The sequence below is a fragment of the Ursus maritimus genome, unplaced genomic scaffold (genome assembly GCF_017311325.1).
Source record: "Ursus maritimus isolate PB19 unplaced genomic scaffold, ASM1731132v1 scaffold_20, whole genome shotgun sequence".
Lineage (NCBI taxonomy): Eukaryota > Metazoa > Chordata > Mammalia > Carnivora > Ursidae > Ursus > Ursus maritimus.
The window spans coordinates 15,185,975-15,205,490 of record NW_024424453.1 but is presented as its reverse complement, the minus strand read 5'-3'; the positions used below and the strand labels follow the sequence as shown (position 1 = coordinate 15,205,490).

The window sequence follows — 19,516 nt, the reverse complement described above, 5'->3', positions numbered from 1 at the left end:
CATATTTAAGATATCGACCTTATTTTTGGAGTTATAACCTATATTAGCCCCTCATTGGTTGGCAGAAGAGGAAAATCGGGCAGTGGCAAGATTTTTGTTGGCTCTATAACCTTGATATTGGCCCCTAACTCAGTTTTTTTATACCTAGGATACTATTTACAGCCTCCACATTTAGGCAAAATAAGCTGGTTTGATAGGGAACTATTGATAATTCACGTTTTTCATATGGGTTTTGCAAACTAGTAGTCATTGTTTATTAAGTTTCTATTAATATTTTAGGTATGCATCATTGTGTTTTATTTAATTCTTAAAGGACTCTAGAAGCTAGCAGATGGCACCACCTCATTATAGATGAAGAAACTGGGACTCAGAAGCTTAAGTGACTTTCTTAAAGTCACAGAATCTGTCTGATTCCAGAGTTAACGATCTTTCCCATGCATCACTGTTGATCCATTCATTACCTTTTAGGAATATGGGCATGTCATTCCATGATTTAGGTTGCAGAATATTAGAGAGATGATTTTGGATGGATGCACATCTGAGCAGGAGATGTTATATTTTAGTCACTCTGCAGATAGAGTAAGTGGTGGGCCGGTGTGGATCACACAGGGAACGGCCCCGGTGTTTATCTCCAACACTGTTCTTAAGTGTCACCCCCTCTCTTCCCAGCAGAGGGCAGCATGTACGTATCAAGAAGCAATGGAATCCTAAAATTACATAGTTCTCTTTATAAAAATGTTTCCTAAATCCCTTAGTAATTGAAGATGTACACAAGAGTACATTATTTTACAGTTTGGAAAAAAAATGGTCATGAAGACAGATTTGTGCTTACTAATAACATGGAAATCTCATAATAGAGAGGAACTAATTTAGGAAAATATCATCCATCGATTAATAGCACTTCATGTAGCAGTCTTTATAAATTAGCTGCAATATAGCCCTAACATTAAAGACAGTAACCATATGGCTGCATTTTTCTTTAGAGGCTAATAGAAGTATATTGAAAAATAATGACATAATCCAGCAATGAAACAGTAAATCAAAATTGCATGGAACTAATATAAAATAAACTTCAAAGCGTGTTACAAAGAATGAATAAGAAGTTGTTAAAACCATAAGCAGTCTGTGGATTTAAAAGACCCATCTTTTGTTTTCCCTTTCTTTTGTGGTGATAACATTTTGTTGCCTGAACTAGCTTCTAATTGGTTGAGTGGTAAGAAAATTAGATGAAAGAAAGACTTGCAGTTCTAACTCAGATACTCTGTCCTACCAACAGAAACGTTGTCAGTTGTTGCTGTGGACCTAGAACTAAGGGATTTCTTGAATGTCCTCCCAGAAGATGGCACTGCAGCATTTTTCTTGCCGTATCTTCTTTATTGTAGTCGAAAGAAATCATTGACTTGACGGTTTCATTTGAAAAATACCACAATGCCATAGAAGACTGACTTTTAAAAAAAATTGAGTGTCTGGTAAAAATGTAAATAAAGGATTTTCATATCAAATATGTACATTTATTGCAGATGCTTTCAGGCTGCTTACCTTACCATGTAGTGGTATTATTAGTTTGGTACTTTATAACTTGCATCCATTTAATTGTCCAGAATGTAAAACAAGCTACAAAATTAAGAATTTTCTCCTATGTTTCTAAAACTGGACACTGACTTTTATTCCAAGGACCATCAAATCAGTGTTGTTGGAGAAGTGACAGTCTTTTTCACCCCAAAACACAAAGAAACATTTGGTAGGTCTGTTTGAAAGAATGTCACGCCAAGTGGCCCAGAATTTATTCTTCTTGATTTTTCCAGATTTGTCAATTAGGTCACTTCTTCTTCTCCTTCTTCTTCTTCTTTTTTTTTTTTTTTGAATAATTTTCTTTGAGAAAGAGGTTAATGTTTTCCCACAGTAAAAGATTTCAAACTTTACTTTTTTGTTACTTTTAAAACTCATGCTGTGGTTTCTCCCTGAATCAATGAAGTAGAAATTTACAAAGTTAACTGTCTTTTTGTCTGGACATTAACATAATTTGTTGGATGCATGTTTTTCCGCCAAAGCCTTGCTTCTATTTTTTGTTTTTGTGTACTTTTGCTCTTTTAGCTAGAATATACGTGAAAATAAAGAAATATATCATTGTATTTACAATTGTGTCTTCTTTTTTAACCTCTTCTTAAACAATTTTGAGTCCAAGTTCAGCTCATTGATAGTGTGCTTTGACTTTACTTAAGGCTGGGCAAAAATGCTGCTCACCCAGCATCTGCCACAACTGTATTTTGAAACTTTTCTCCTGATGTTAGTGTTCATTTTTACCAGGATTTAATCTGTAGAATTGTTTGTCAATTTTGCCTTTCTCCAGTTCCAGATTATTCTCCTTTTTACCATCTCTTCAAGGGTTCACAAAATCCAGATAGATTGGCGTTATTTTAATTTTTAATTTTACCTTGTTTTATCTTATTTTATTTCATTTAAAAAATTTATTTTATTTTAAAAATTTTAATTTTTAATTTATTTTAAAATAACTTTTTACTTTCTCTACACCTTTGCCCTCATGTCCGCTGATTCATTAAGAATGGTATCAGTACCATGTTATAGGGATTGATGGGAAGCCAATGGTTGGACACATTTCAATGAATCTTAATAGCGATCCTTTAAGAACCATCAAGGACAACATCTGGTTATAGATTTTGGGGGTGGGGGTGGAGAATACAGTTTTATAAAGTCCTGGTGGTGATATGAAGGACCTAAATAAATCAATTATAATTGCAGTAGAGTCAGTCATGTGTCTGCTGATCTTTTCATATGAAACAAAGTAACAGTTTCCCCAGGAATGCTTGCAAGTGTATCTTTTCAGTCTTTTTTTAATGCTTATAGCCATCCCAAGGTAAACTTTTTCTTCAGCACTTTCACGTACATTGTTATGAATCATTGTTTTTTCTTTTTTTTTTTTTTTCCACTTATCACCAATTTATTTCTTTCAGCCAGACTTGGTCTCTATAGAAAAAGAAATTTTAAAACCATTATTAAAAACAATACAGTAGTCCCCCCTTATCCATGGCTCCAGTTACCCACGGTCAACGTAGTCCAGAGGCAGATATTCCTCAGAAGGTCAACAGTAGCTTAACGCTATGTCACAATGCCTACGTCGTTTACTTCACTTTATCTTACATGTCGGCATTTTATCATCTTACACCGTAACAAGAACAAGAAAGATCAGCATATCCTGAATGATCAGGATGAGATGTTTTGGGAGAGAGAGAGGCCACATTCACATAACTTTTATTACAGTATATTATTAAAATTGTTCTATTTTATTATTGTTCTTAATCTCATACTGTGCCTAATTTATAAATTAAACTTTATCATAGATATGTATATGTAGAAAAACAATAGTATATATGGGGTTCAGTGCTATCCATGGTTTCAGGCATCCATTGGGGGACTTGGAACATATCCCCTGTGGATAAGTGGGGGGACTACTGTATACATCATATGGTTTAAATGTATTCTCATTTTTTAATGTTAGTTATTTCGTTTAATTATTCTTGATTCATTTCTATTTTTCCATTTTGTGTTTTCTTTTTTGTTTAAAATCAATTAATTAACATATAGTATATTATTAGTTTCAGAGGTAGAGTTTAGTGATTCATTAGTTGCATATACCACCCAGTGCTCATTACATAAGTGCCCTCCTTAATGCCCATCACCCAGTTACCCCTTACCCCACACTCTTCCCCTCTAGCAACCCTCAGTTTGTTTCCTATAGTTAAGAGTTGTCTTATGGTTTGTCTCCTTCTCTGATTTTATCCCATTTTATTTTTCCTTCCCTTCCCCTATGTTCATCTGTTTTGTTTCTTAAATTCCACGTATGAGTGAAATCATATGATATTTGTCTTTCTCTGACTAACTTATTTCACTTAGCATAATACCCTCTAGTTCCATCCATGTCATTGCTAATGGCAAGATTGCGTTCTTTTTGATGGCTCAGTAATATTCCATTGTGCGTGCGCACACGTGAGTGTGTGTGTATATCACATCTTCTTTATCCATTCGTCTGTCGATGGACATCTGGCAGCAATGTCCATTTTTTTATATGTTTAAAATCATATTTCATTCTAGTACTGCTTTATTTAAAGAAAAATTACTTTGCTCCCTGCAAGATCTTCATTAATTATAAAGGGGAAAATATATATATATATACACACACACACACATACTTAACTTTATATATATTTTCTGTTGTATGTGTGTTAGGGTGGGGGGCAGATAGGAGAGAGAACGGAAAAGCTATGTAAAATGTTAACAGTTGGGGAATTTGGGTAAAGGGTTTATGGGAATTTTTTGTACTGTTCTCACAACTTTTTTGTAAGTCTGAAATTATGTCCAAAAAAGTTTAAAAATTCCTTTTCATTGAATTAACAGGTGGTTAGATATTTACCAAGCAGAGTATTAGATTGGATTGGGGAAGTTACGAGAAATACAGAATATACAGTGCCTGCCTATATGTAACTGAAAGCTAGGCAAGCTTTTTTCTTACAGATTCCTCCGAAAGGTTATCTGACTGTAGTAGAAATGTCACAGTCTAAAAAAAAAATTACCTTTTATATTTATCAGAGGAGGTCTTTATTATGCTTCCTCTGGTAGGGGAAATGAAGCATTACATTAAGTATGTCAGGATATCTATGATTCTTTTCTAGTGATTTTTTTCATTGTGGAGGAAATTGCCTGCCTCTTGGTGCATAATATTGAAAAATTTTACTCTAACCTCATGTGCTCCCTTTTCTGTGTCAGGGTAGGCAGAAAATTTTCTAAGATTCAGAATTAATGTAGACTTACTCAAAGCTTTCTCGAACTTTCATTTAAAGATAACTTAGACTGGTAAACATGGCTCCCCATCTTTCTGTTTATAGTTCAAACTATCTTTTTTGTTCATTATTGCTTCTTTCAGTCTGCACGATACCTTTCCCTTTTGTAGAAGCCAGAGTCTCTTTAATCTTTTCCCCAAAGTGTGTTTTCGCTTCACATTTGTGATTCGTTCTACAGTTTTCTCTAAGGCTTTACAAACAATGTCCTGTCTCTTAACCAAGCAATCATCCCCCTCTCCTTCCAGGCTAATTCTATAGGAGGAATCTTTTCAGCGTCTGGGTTTGCAGGATTAGCCTGTAGCAGCCAGCATCTTCTGCACGTCAGGCATTTGGACACATGAATTTCCAGAATGCCTGCCTCAGTGTTTCCTCAGAGCAGGACCATCGTTTTGTGTGGTGGCTTACGTGTGTTCTTAAAACACTAAAATTTTCTTTCTCATGTTTGACTCTCCACCTTGTTCAGTAGTTACTGGCATCGAACCCGGTGGTTTATTTGTCTGTTCCAGTCTTTGGAGTTCCAGTACTCTCAGTACCACTCTTTGTAATAAAGGCTTTTAAGAGGATCGTTTCTCATGTTACCAGGTGTTTGTGTAAAACCCAGGAGCAGACGTGAAAACTGTTGTTTGCCCTCACGGTTGATCTTTGAATGACTTTTAATTTTTGAGAGATTTATTTCTATATTTTCTTCCACTTAAATGTCCCCTTTAATGCCTGTTTTGAAGAGGAAACACAAGGTGTTGTTTTCTCTACATCATTTCCTGCTGTTGGATTGGCCATCACCAATTCCAACAATTCTGAACTCAGAAGACCCAAGAAAAAAGCCTCCAACCACACAGCAAGAATTTCACTCTGTAGGACACATTTTGTGAGTATTTACCCATCAAATGGCTGTTCCTTTTTCTGTGTTTCCTGTGCTTCAGGAGGGAGTATTATTGCGGGGCTGGGGGAAACAAAATTTAGATTTTTTTTTCCTGGATCTTTGCTATAGTCTGAACATTTGTGTCCCCTCAAATTCCTATGTTGAAACCTAATGCCCATGGTTGACAGTAACTTGGTAGGGCCTTTGGGAGGTGATTAGGTCATGACGGTGGAGCCCTTGTGAATGGGGTTTGTGCCCTTGTCAAAGAGGCCCCAAAGAGCTAGCTTGTCCCTTCCACCATGTGAGGATAAAATAAGAAGTCTGTGACCTAGAAAAGGGCTCTCACCCAACCATGCTGGCAGCCCGATCTCTGATTAACAGCCTCCAGAACTGTGAAAATCAAGACATGCTGCTTAAAAGCTACCTAGTCCGGTATTTTGTTAGAGTAACCTGAAGGGACTAAGACAATCTCTGACAAACAATCATCCATAATACATCCCCTCACCCCTAGAAGTGCAGAAAGATATGATTTCTGCCTGATTGACCATTTGAAATTATACTGATGGGGGGGAGGATTTCTTGTGTACTAGGTACGACCTAGAAAAAAGGTTGAGTGCTTTCTATTAAGAAAGAAATTAAATTCTAAATGTGTCTTTTGTTAGTCTTTCGGTAAATAACATGACCACTCCGTTATATCAGTTTTAGGAGTAATCGCACTGCCCCAAATAGGTGTCCGTTTGTATTAGCTGAGAGACTTCCAGTGCTGTTATCAATACCAGCTCTCAGAAGATAGGCAGTATCCCACACCCTTAGCAGTAAAAAGAATTCCTATTTGGAGGTAGAGAAGGACGAAATCAGGGCAGCAAATTCACAATGATTCGCATTGGGGGAAGTATTTAGGCAACGTACGGCATCTTAATTGTTCTCATGATGTATGACTTCTAGAACCAGCAGCCCGGTATTCACCTTTGTTTGGTAGAACCGTGTAAGTGGTCTCCATTCCAGCATGAATGTGGTCAGTCACATGGCAGTGGAGTAACCAGATTCCAGGTGTTCTTGGAAACATCTCTAGAGTTTGGTATGTCCCAGGGAAAACGTCAAAGACATCAGAACTGTAAATGCCCCTGTGCTTAATTAGAAAAATGACAAATATTACATAATGTTTATTACATGTGAGAGTTCATTCAACTAATCTTTCATTGGCTAGCTCAGAGATACTAGAAAAGTGGATGCATCTGTTAAAGAAAGAAAAGAGAGAGAGAGAGCCTGCACATTCGTGTGTCCGATACAAACAGCGATATATGTGGTCTTGGTCCTGCTAAATGCCTGGCAGTATGGGCCACCAAGTGGGTGTGAAGGGAAGATGGGAGGAGCATCGATTTATCCATTAGGACCACCTGGCACCTCTTATTCTTCAACTGCGGTTTGTCTTTCATCAGAGCGTGTGAGTTACACAAGGGACTTTAGCTGTGGCCCCATTTCAGTCCTAATCTCACTTTTGCTGAACCTGTTCTGGATTAGCTGGTCTGTGAAAATTTATGGCGGGGAGGGGAATGCAGGGAGAAGGAAAGGAGGCCAGCGGAGAAGCCAGAACCAGGGGCCGTTCAGGTAGAGTCTAGACTAGACACAGAGTACCCCAGGGGTATTTCTGCAAGGACGGAATCGAAAGTCCGCTAAGAAGATAACATCTACGTAAAGCCAAACACAGATAACAAAATGGCCTTTTCTGCAATGGGCTTTGTGGTAGTTTCTGAATTTTCTACATTAACTCAAAGGTAAGAAAGAGCTCTTGACTCCTGCTGAAATTGGCACTGGGTGAGAAGCAGAAGTAGTGTCGCGATCTAAGAACTGATCAGTTGCCCAACACCAAAATGATAATCTCGTTCACTTTAGGCCATTTAAGATTCAGAAGTCAGAACAGGTAAAGGTTATAGTTAAGGTTATAGTTAAGGTAATAATAAACTCTTGGCCCTCCTCTCTGATCCATCATTATATGAACACGTCTAACCTCTCTGCTAACGATTCTATTCAAATGCCTTGCCCAGCAATATGTGAGCAGAACTCCATGCAAAACTGTAAAGTCAAGGAAGAGCCCAATGTGTAGCAAAGGCTGGTGACAGCAATTGAAATTGTTGGGTGGCACGCTCTTTGGAAATAATTTAGTTGTCTCTTGGAACTTTGTTTTCATAAGTCTCTCTGAGGAAATATTTTCTTCCTTTGTGTTAAAACATTTTCCAAGAGAGCAAGAATAATGACCGCGGATCCGTCTTACCTGATACCTGAAGCTGTGGCCGTGAAAATGTACCGAGTGCAAGTCTATTTCATTGCCCATTCCCATCAGATACCAGCTGACTTCATCTCCCACATGCATCGTGAGGCCTTGCAGGTTCCCAAACATTCTTCCATTAATAGCTGGGGAAATCACGTGATTTTTTTTTAATTACTTTTCAGGATATTTTAAATCAGTAGCTGCTTCACTGACAATATGATTACTAGGTTAATGTATGAGATCTTTTTGAGGTAATGGAAGTTATTTCCCTACAGATGGGGAAATGAATACTTTAAGGTCAATAATGTCACGCTGCTTTTCTAGTCATTTAGCACGAAAAGCCGTAATCCTAATTGTGATTTAAAAGGGAATGAGACTTTGGAATGGGGAGAGAAATTAATAGATGGTTTTTGCTTTGAATGGAATTCTACCTCACATACAGAGGGAGGCAGAACTGGTTTACTGTAAAATGAATAGTCTCCAAACGAGTTTTATTTGAAAGAAGAAAAGGGGGAACATAGGGTTAAAATAGCATCTCATACCGTGCATTTTGTTGCTTTCTATGAATTCCTCATCATCTTTGTTTACTTTCTCAGGGTGTTCAGAGTATGTTTTGATGTTGTCATCTATGTACCAGGATTCATTTTCATCAAAAACAAAAAACAGAAGGGAAAATTCCAGTTTTGTTATGGGATTGAATACTTTCGTGTAAGATCTCCGGCACACAATCAGTGGGCCAATTAATCCACTATAGAGGTCCTGAAAACAAGCAAAAACTTCGGTCATACTTGTGATGGAGGTCAGCATTTCAGAGACCTGGGACCTCGGGAATTTTAGAAAGTCGTGGACTTTGCCTAATATGGTGCTGTCAGGTCAGTCACTTTCCATTTGTAGAGAAGTTGGACTAATGGTGAGTAGGAGGTGGGTTGAACGGGTGATGAAGTCAAGTCACAGAAGCGCATGCAGAGGCAAATATTGGCTCAGGTACCGAGCAGCAATTTAAAAGAACCCCAAACGAGCAGTGTTGGTTGGCCTATTTCATAAATCAAGCCCTGTGCCAGTCTCTAAAAATCCAGAGATGAATCAAACAAAGCCCGGGCCCTCCAGGAACTCAGTCTGCTAGAGAAAGTAGAGAATGGAAGAAATGAATCACTTGTTTTCTAAGGAGGTACATAAAGGGCTAATGAACACAGAGGAGGAAGACCACACGTGACAAATCTAGGAGAAGTTTGGATTGGTGGGGGTCAGTAATGGCAGATTAGGTCTGGAAGGGCCTTTGAGCTCTACCAGGTTCAGAATTTTAGATTTTATCTTATGTGGGTCATAGGGAACCATTGAAAAATTGAACACAGCATGGCAACATATTTGCATTTTTAAACCAGTCATCCTAGTGGTGAGTGAAGGAAGGATTGAAGGAGGAAGAGAATGGAGCCTGGGAGGCCATTGCAGTAGTTAGGCAAATCACAAGGACCCGATCTATGGAGGTAGAGAGAAGAATAGACTGAACTCTATGTAGGGGGGCGAATTGCCTGTGTGGGCCAGGGGAAGAGCTAGATACTTCATACCCAGGGTTCTAGCTTCAACGAATGAGTAGATTTGGAACTCGTAGGGTTACTTATTGCAGTAGGAAATACGAGAGGTAGAGGAGGATCTCAATTCCATGTTAGAGTGACTGTATTTCCAGTGCCGGTGGGACATGCTGGTGGAGACGTTCAGTAGGCTGGTATATAGACAGGTCTGGAGCTCAGGAGAGAGATTTGGACTTGAGATATAATTCTACAAAAGAATCTTGGAACAAGTTCTAATTTGTAGTTGTCGAGTGTTGTGTTGGCTTTCAGATATTCAATCAAATAGCTTTATTGTGTTAGGTTGACAACTGAAATCAACACTTTTATCTATCATTAATAGAGCTCTGAAATCATGTACCTCAGTTCTTTGGGTTTAATGTATTTTTATGTCAAAAGGGAAATAAAATACTGTATTGATTAATATTTGATTCTGCGTTACCCATAATCAGAAGTCATGGGATTAACACAGTTATAACTCTATCCTTAAAAAGAAACAAACCAAAAAATGAAACCAAAGTGAATTGTAGAGAAGTTTCCTTTCCTGGGATTTTAAGATAAAATTGGATCACAGGAAAACTCTAATCTCATCTTCCTTCAACTGTGCATCTATTTTGGGAATTTTCACAAAACACAAATGATCTAAAGCTTACCTTAACTTGATCCACAGTTGAATAGTAAGCCCACGGAATACAAGCCGAATCCTCTATTCCAGCTCCAGATCTTTCTGGGATCTTCCATATGTAAGTGTGAATTTCACCTAAATTAATCAAGTGTTAAAGTATCTGGTTATATTTTGTATGTAGATTATATATATATAGATTATTATATATTTTATATTTATATTATATATACATAGATACTATATTATATATAGATTTTATATATAGATTATAGATAGATAGATATTATATATATAAAATCTATATACAAAATATAAATACACTAAGTCTTAATAACCAGTGACCTAGAAACTGGAAATGTCGAGGTAATTAGTGTTAAAAAGTAGTGGCACTCAAAATTGTTTTTAGGAATTAAGTTTTAAGACAAACTGTAAGACATACTTTCAGATCTTCTTTGTCAGTTATGAATTAACTAGCGATGACACGCATATACACACAATACACCAGGCCAGGATGTGGCAATACCAATATCACAATTTGAAGGAACTTTGTAACAGATCATTTTTTAGCTTGAAGTCTGTTCCTGTAAAATGCCATTTTCAACCGTCAAGTGATTTCCCTCCCCCCCCCCCAGTGCAAGCACCTTCCCCAAGCCTTCTCTGTGTTTTTATCTGTACTGCCCTCTGTCATTCCCTCAGCTTCACCTTGGCCTTCTTTTTCTCCTTTTTCACCATTATCTCTAGTGCTTCCACAATTTCTGGTGAGGAACCATTAGCTCTTGGGGTCTCCTGGGTCACTGAGTTGTCACAATGACCTCTTCTCAGGTCTGTCCCACTCTGCCATACCATACGCTGTTCTGTCACAGCTCTGTCACATACAGGACACCGTATGTGTGGTGTCACACCCTGGACCTTGATACTTTGAAGATAGCCAATTGCTCTAGCCTCCTAACCTGCCGAAGCCTTGACTCTCTTCCATGTGCTCTGGGCTCTTCTCCAGTCTGATCTCTGCTCCCTGTCACCTCAGGGTTTCCTGTCCAGCTGCTCACCAGAATTTTGCTTTTAGCTGTGGCCACTCACCATCCCCTCCATTTATGTAGACCTCACTGTTACATATTCATGCTGTCAGACGTTCATTAGCCAGAATTTGACAAACCTTTTCTGGGGAATCAAGCAGGACAGGAAGGATGGTCTCAAGGGATGTGACAGATTTTTCTTTCTTCCCCAAGTCCTCCATTTTACCCACGCCTACATCGTCACCCTTTTTCTAAGCAGAACCTTTCGCCGAGAATATAAAGCTTAGATTCACCACCTGAATATATCATCTCTTCATCTACACTCTTAATCTCATAAGCCAAAAAAAATGTTTCCTTCTCTTCTCCATTCTTCAACCTCCCTGCCACCCATGGCGGATGCCCAAAACCTTGGCGCTGTCCTTGACTCCTCCTTCCCTAATGTTCCCTAATGCCTGATCTTTCAGTGGGGGGGTGGGGGGGATTAGTACCACCTTTAAAATACAACCAGAGTATGACAACTTACCACTTCAGTGCTTCCACCCTGGTCCAAGTCCCATTTTTTTTTTTTTAAGATTTTATTTATTCGACAGAGATAGAGACAGCCAGTGAGAGAGGGAACACAAGCAGGGGGAGTGGGAGAGGAAGAAGCAGGCTCCTAGTGGAGGAGCCCAATGTGGGGCTCGATCCCATAATGCCGGGATCACGCCCTGAGCTGAAGGCAGACGCTCAACCGCTGTGCCACCCAGGCGCCCCCCATTTTTTTTTTAACCCAGATTATTGCAATAGTCCTCTAACTGATCCTTGATTCCGCCCTTGTCCTCTGAGTCACTTACCCACACGTCAGCCAGAAGAGGCCTTTACAAAGTGTTCGTCAGATTGTCACTCTCCAGCTCAAACCCTCACATGGTGAAGAGTATAAAATCTAAGGTTCTAACCATGGCCTCTAAGGTTCCCCTTCCTCCTACTGCATCCAGCCCCCTGCCCTCCCTGGATCTCATCTCACATTCTGTCCCCTGTTTGCTCTGCACTGACCTCCTTGCTATTCCCATCTCAGGGCCTGGAATGCTGTTCTCCCATAACTCCCTGTGGCTCATGACTCACCAGTGGCGCCTCGTCCAAGAAGCCCTCCTGATTAGCCTACCTAAAACAGCACTCCTCTTACTTCCTCTCACTCTTTCTCGTCTGCTTTAATCTTTTTCATGCACGTTTATAAATTGATACCATGTATATTTGTGTATCTTTTTTGGAAGAAGTGAGAGTCACAAGGGCAGGGTTTTTTATTTCTAATCCCCTGAATTGACACGAGCAACTTTATATTGTAATTTATTTTTTCTCATCCATTTTATCTCACTTGCCAAATTTGGGTACTGCTAAATTACTAAGAAATGGTCCTTTTCTAGAAGCCAACTTTACAACTAATAGAAGAAAAATATAGTTTTAATTAAAGGAAATACACACATGTATTTAACCTCTTCTAGCTTTTGCACTGTGTTAATTGAAGTTATTGAGTTTTTAGTACATGCCAGATACTGGGCTAGAATTGCGGGATTTAAAATCCCATGTGGCAGGGTCTGCCCCTAGGACTCCGCCTTCAGATGCAGGCATGAAACATTCAGCCACACAGTGTGCGGTAAATGCTGTCTGGGTGAGGAGAGATATCTCTGCTCACTCCACCTTGAGTATTTGTAGGTGTCCAGTACTTGCAGATGTTTTCCTTGCAGTTTTCCAGTGGATCTCCCTCTCTCTTTCTCTCTCTCTCTCTTTCTCCCTTTCCTTTCCTTTCTTCGTATGTGCATGGAGACATACATACCGATACGCCTCCCTGCATGCCCTCTTTTTCTTTAATTTTTTTATTTTTTTAAGATTTTATTTATTTGAGACAGAGAAAGAGAGAGAGCACAAGGTGGGGAGGGGGCGGAGAGGCAAAGAGAGAGGAAGAAGCAGACTCCCCACTGAGCAGAGAGCCCGACATGGGGGCTTGATCCCAGGACCCTGAGGTCATGACCAGAGCTGAAGGCAGACTCAACAGACTGAGCCACCCAGGCACCCCTCTGCATGCTGTCTTAACCACCTCTTTCTTCACTTCCTTAAGACTACCTCTCTGATACCAGTCATTTGTGGAAAGCCTGTAAAGTCTATTAAAATGCCACCCCCCACCCCTCTCCGGCCATGAGTACCTGGTAAAGTTGGAGTAACAGTAGAACTCTCTGTTTTCACTCCATGGGCATGTATTGAGTAGGGTCTTGTGGCCATGTTTTTAAAGATAATTTTAACTATGTCTCCAACATCTGCATGAAGCTGTGGACCTGGCAAGAGCAAAAGAGAAGAGTGGCTTATACATTTATCAGATGAAAAGTTCTAACTCAGTAATAGAAGCAAAGATCAGGTAACTTTCTTAGCATGAAGGCAGGAGTCTGTGCGGCTTCATACTATACTATTCCTGGATTTACCCCTGGGCTGAGAGGATTCAGAATAAAAACACTAGGAATGGTTGTCTCTGTAAATGGAAATCAGGGGTGTATCTCTCATCAAGAGTCCTGCAGAAGGTTTTGGCCTGAAAGTCCCCTGCAGGGCAATGGCCTAATCCTGGTGAGTCAGCTATGACCCTACCCTGGCCAAGAGTCATTGGGCAGCACTTGCTCTCATTTCTCAGCATTTGGACTTCCAGGCCTTCTTCAGTGTGAATTTGGGGCAGTAACTGCATTTGGAAGGGTAGGTGGGACCACCCCTCCCATTTCTACCTTCTTCTCTAGCCAATCTTATCTTGTCTGCTGCTAAGAATTTCCATGACCCAGCAACAATGCTATTCTCCTTTGGGTGTCTTGTTTTTCGGGGGCTGAAGATAACACGCCCCAGGGTATTCTGTTAGTATGAGAATACGGTGGGATTGGGAGTGATGTCCCCAGCACTTGATGATTTTCAAGAAAATTCCCAAGACCACTGCTGGCCAAGTTCTTAGACATCCTCTTTCAAAAGGATTCCTGAAGAATCGGAAGCAACTTCTTCCATGCCTTGTGTATGGTAACATTTCTTCCTTTCTTTATTTCCTTGTCTATGTGTACATTTTTTTTCTCTTGGAGTTAATCACCAGATGGCAATTTTAAAAGCAAATAGCTATGATTTGGGAGCTGGGAGAGGGGTGAAATAACAGGGAGAACTTGGCAAAGATTTTCATTAGAACATAATTTCTAGGAATTTCACCAAAACGACAGGCATAAATTTGATGAACATCAAATACATACAATTTCATTAGTATATGAGATAAGACATTGTTTCTGAGAAAAATAAGCAATGTTTTTGTCATATTCTTTAGTATATATAGGCTTCTCATTTTTATTGCATAACTTAATTTTTATTTGAATACCTTTGACTATGAACTGGGAAATGAAACCCGCAGACACGTACTGTCACTGCATCTAATCCACGTCGCTACCCCACACCCGATGATTAGAGTACCTAGAATTCCCAGATGTTCTCCTTCAGCCTTTCTCTCCGCAGGAACTCTGAACGTGCTGTCGGTGTATTGCCGATACACAACTTTCTTGTACTTGGAGCCTATGTAAAACTCTTCCTTATCTAAAAACGGATTCGAAACACTTCAACAAAACACACAAACAACTAAGGTTAGTACCTGTCTTAATGAAAGTGGAAGTTGAGTTTTCAATTTTGAATGAAAATATAGTTTTCATTTAAGTAGTTATGCTAATTTTTTTTTTTTAAAGATTTTATTTATTTATTCGACAGAGATAGAGACAGCCAGCAAGAGAGGGAACACAAGCAGGGGGAGTGGGAGAGGAAGAAGCAGGCTCATATCGGAGGAGCCTGATGTGGGGCTCCATCCCAGATCGCCGGGATCACGCCCTGAGCCGAAGGCAGATGCTTAACCGCTGTGCCACCCAGGCGCCCCAGTTATGCTAATTTTTAATAGCATTCTCCCAGTCCAGCAAGAAAGAGTAAGACTTTAGAAATAGATAGGCGTGGTAGAAAGTGCTCCTTGCTGGGAGTGGAGCCATCCGAGACCTGCGCCCACTCTGCGGGTAACTAGAATGACCTTCAGCTGGTCATTGCCTGCTGGACCCTCAGTTTCCTCACCCCCAAAATGAGGTGTGAGATGAGATGATCTCTAACGTTTCTCTATAGCCCTGAAATTCTGAGCCCAGATTTCACCGATGAAGTGTTCTCTGGTTACTGCAGTATTTCTGGTTTATAAGGGCTGAAATGGCTCAGTGTTTTCAGCCACTTCCTTTATCTAAAGTTTGCACTGACTCCTCATGGCCCCTGTAGCCTTTTTTTTTTTTTAAAGATTTTTATGTATTTATTTGAGAGAGAGAGAGAGAGATAACAAGTGGGGAAAGGGACAGAGAGAGAGGGAGAGAGAGAATCCCAAAGAGACTCCCCGCTGAGCATGGAGCTTGAAGTGGGGCTTGATCCCTGGACCCTGAGATCATGACCTGAGTCGAAATCAAGAGTCAGCTGCTCAACCAACTGAGCCACCCAGGTGCCCCAGCTCCTGTAGCCTTTTGACTACTTTACTGCCCTTCCCACCTGAAATAACCTTTTGCCCCTGTACATTGCAAATCATAGTCTCCATTGCAATCAAACTAACCAGCTAACCTTTGCTTAGCTACGGGTTACCAGAGATGCCGTACACCCAGATCCGAACACATGTCCATCCCGATCTCTCAAATCATATCCATGAAAGGTTAGTGCATGACATGTGAGATGATGGAGGGCAAAGTGGTTGGAAAAGTCTTCAAGAAGTGTCTGGTGATACTACTCTACATACAGTTTTTAAAGGTCCAATAATGATGCTTTCCTTACATTTATTCACAATGGACTTATTTTTTTACATTTCTGTAACATATACATTATTGGTGGTTTTGCAGCATATTTTCCTATAAGTTCTGGGAGGACAGAGACCATATCTACTATACTGCCCTCAAGAATTTAAAATATTCTTCACACATAGCAGTTTTAAGAATGTAAAAGAACAGATTACTGAACTGATAAGGAAATCTCTGGAGGAAAAATAAGCAGCAAACGGTAGATAAGGAAAATAATACTTTAGCTTTGAATTTAGGCACTAATTTTTGTTTAAGTTGGACAATTAAGAGCAAGATAAGGGCACATGGATATGAGAAGACAATCCAACAGAAAAGAAAGAAAGAGTGACTACAAAGAATCAAATGAGATAGTTGGAAATTTTCCTGTGAGAAAATTGCGAGAGGAGAAATTAAGGAGGAAAGGTTGCTGGGAAGCATTTTGTTACTGTTCTGATGTTACTGTTTAATGCAACTGTTTGTTTTTCTAAAATTTAGCATAATTCTTAATTTTCTGAAAGAAAAACATGAAAAAAAAATTGGGACTCAGAGTCTGGAGACTTACTTCTGTTCTTGTAAGCGATGCAGCTCCCGTTCCCATTCCCTACTGGGGGAGTAGTCCCATTCCACCTCCACCGCCGCGATGTAGTAGGTCCTCTCTGGCAGGTGGACGCTTGGATCGTCAGACATTCGCCTGCATTTGTTCACAGTGTATTTTTGCTTCATGCCTCCTGTGTAGTGATCGGTTGTCAGGCATTCAACATCGAAAGTCCCTGAAATGGTAAATAAGAAAGCGTGTCACTCCTTTGCTCAGCACCTTCAACTGAGCTCCTCAACTCACTCAGAATCAATACCCAAGTCCTTAACGTGGCTCAGCTGGATGGTTACACCAGCCACCACTCACTCTGCTCCAGTCACAGAGGCTTCTTTGCTCTTCTTAGAAGAGGTCAAGTGTGTGCCTGCCTCAGGGCCTCTGGCCTTGCTGTTTCCTCCGCCGGGAACACTCCTCCCCAAAATAGCCACAGAGCTCATGTCCTCGCTTTATTCAAGCTTCTCATTAATCATCATCTCAGAGAATTGTTATCCACCTTCCCCCATCAGTCACCAGCCCCCTTTTCTGCCCTATTTTTCTTTTCTTTTTTTTTTCATAATAACATTTTTATTATATTATGTTAGTCACCATACAGTACATCCCTGGTTTCTGATGTAAAGTTCGATGATTCATTAGTTGCATATAACACCCAGTGCACCATGCGATACGTGCCCCCCTTACTACCCATCACCAGCCTATCCCATTCCCCCACTCCCCTCCCCTCTGAAGCCCTCAGTTTGTTTCTCAGAGACTATGGGCTCTGCCCTCTTTTTCTTTATAGTGCTTACAACCACTAGCTTCTTGTCTCCCTGCATTAGAATTTCCACTTCACAAGGCAGACACTTTATGTCTTTTGTTGACTGTTGTATTTACACTTATCTAATGAATAAAGGGAGAGGTGACACTGGACTTGTCTTATGTTGTGGTAGCATATGATGAACCAGATAAAGCCTGAAGCAAGTTAGTATGTTTCACGTTTTGGTTAAAGTTCTTTCTTTTTTGTTTCAGTTTGTTTTACTCATTCAGAACCAGGCCTGCAGATATCTCTGAGGTTGCATGGCTATCATTCTATCATAGGACCCTCGACTGCGAGCAGCCAACAAGCCAACGCTACATGTAGGCTACAGAGAGAGGACAAAAAGTTTCACTGCAGAGCTGTTATGGAAGTCATTCCCTTTCTAGTCTGATTTGCCAGCTATCTTTAAAAGGAACATAACTTAAAAAGAAAGCATCTTGAGGATTCTATGGTGTGGAAATGGGAGAAACTACGGTCTACTCTTCACTTCACTTGTCACTCTCCTCCCCTCAACAGGCAGGAAATAGATCTATCAGCCACACACTTAGCTAATAGTGACTCGGACGTGCTCTTCAAGGGAAGGAAGGGCACACATTTGGGAGTTGGGGAAGGGAAGCGTTTATCACCCAACACAGGATTTTAAACCCAAGTGACATGAATCTATTCAATGGAGACTTGTCTTGACTTTTAAAAAAAATGCACCTTCAGTATCGGGCTCCATGAGGAGTGTAACGCTTGTTTGAGGGAAGAGGTTTGCTGTGTCTCTTCTTTCTCCTTTTGACAGATACGTGTTTCCTGTAAAGTAAATCCCATGTACATCAGCCTCGTTTCCAGCACTGAATAAGTACCACATGACTGAATCTCCTCGGCACATGTTGAGACCAGGCTGATTCCCGTACATGAATCCATTCATGGCTGTAAAAGTTGGGAAATGGTATTTTGAAAGTGGTTTATCTCATGTCCTCCTACATGAAAACCTCCCATATTTTCCAGCGCCAACTTTGTTGATCTAATTTCTGAAAGACCCATTCATGCCTGCCCCACCGCTTTATGCATCAGGAGTGTCTCTGCAACTCCTAGTTGCACCCAGCAGCCCCAGACAGTCCCTGGCTGGAAGGGGAAGAGCTGCAGGCAGGGTTCTTGACGTTCTGCCCTGTTCGTCCCAGCTAGCCATTTCCTAGTTCTCTCAAGAGTCAGATTTGCAAGCATCCAAATGTGTGAATAATAACAGCTATTCCTTGGCACTGTAGACTGAGAATGTGTTTGTTGCTCTGGATGGAAAATTCTCTGATTCATCATGAAGAACAGGGAAGAGTGAATGCGGAAAGTTTCCTCTCACTGCTGTTACTAATCAGTAATAGTCTTGAATTCTCCAAAATGTAAAAATGCACACTCGAAAGGAATATTATCATGATCGTGACTAATATTGATTCAATTAAAACAACATCAGTTTATAACACAAGTTAACATTTGTTTCTTCTTACTACAGTGATTTTCACATGTAGTCCATTAGCAATGTGGGCATTCTGAACAATTAGCTCACTGTCTCTAAACCTCTAGAATTACACTGGGAACGAAAAAGAAAATCTGATGCTAGGTTTCAATTAAATAAGAATTTCTGGAGGTTGCCCTGAGCATTTAAAAAAGTAGTTTTAACAGTTTTAATAAAACTCCCAGGGGAATTCTAATTTGTAGTCAAGGGTGAGAATCACCGAAGTTTGTTGACAACAGAGACCATATCTCTCTTCATTTTGAATAATAAAACGAGGCTATAGCTACCAAACCACAGATGAGAAAAGCATCTAATCCAGTTGTTCTCAAACTGACACATATATCACAATGACGTAGAGGGTTTGTTGAATAGGAATTGCTTGGCCCCACCCATAAAGTTTCTGATTCAGTAGGTAGGAGTTGGGGCCCAAGAATTTGCATTTCTAACAAGTCCCTGGGTCATGCTAAAGCTGCTGATCCAAGGACTACATTTTAAGGACCATGCATTTAATTGACATATTTTGTATGTTTTATTATCCTAGATTAAGCGAAGCGAAGAATAATGGACTGATACCTTAAATATCAATATTACCCTCAGAGTTGTATTTAATCGTCTGTTGAAAATTAATC

General features: G+C 40.0%; 1 protein-coding gene across 6 annotated transcripts in view; it reads right to left on the bottom strand.

Annotated features, from left to right (window-relative positions):
• Positions 1-19,516, bottom strand: part of LOC103678054 (ceruloplasmin) — a 58,494-nt gene that overhangs the window by 8,665 nt on the left and 30,313 nt on the right. For 5 of the 6 annotated variants that reach the window (XM_040636686.1, XM_040636685.1, XM_008707355.2 and 2 more), the window contains 8 exons: positions 18,098-18,310; positions 16,573-16,780; positions 14,644-14,783; positions 13,365-13,493; positions 10,203-10,309; positions 8,527-8,743; positions 7,988-8,127; positions 6,682-6,844 (listed from right to left, as the gene is read on the bottom strand). In XM_040636686.1, the coding sequence (XP_040492620.1) occupies positions 6,682-6,844; positions 7,988-8,127; positions 8,527-8,743; positions 10,203-10,309; positions 13,365-13,493; positions 14,644-14,783; positions 16,573-16,780; positions 18,098-18,310 (1,317 nt within the window). Of the gene's footprint in view, positions 1-2,409; positions 2,986-6,681; positions 6,845-7,987; positions 8,128-8,526; positions 8,744-10,202; positions 10,310-13,364; positions 13,494-14,643; positions 14,784-16,572; positions 16,781-18,097; positions 18,311-19,516 lie in introns of those variants that run through there. The other variant, XM_008707362.2, reaches the window with a different exon arrangement.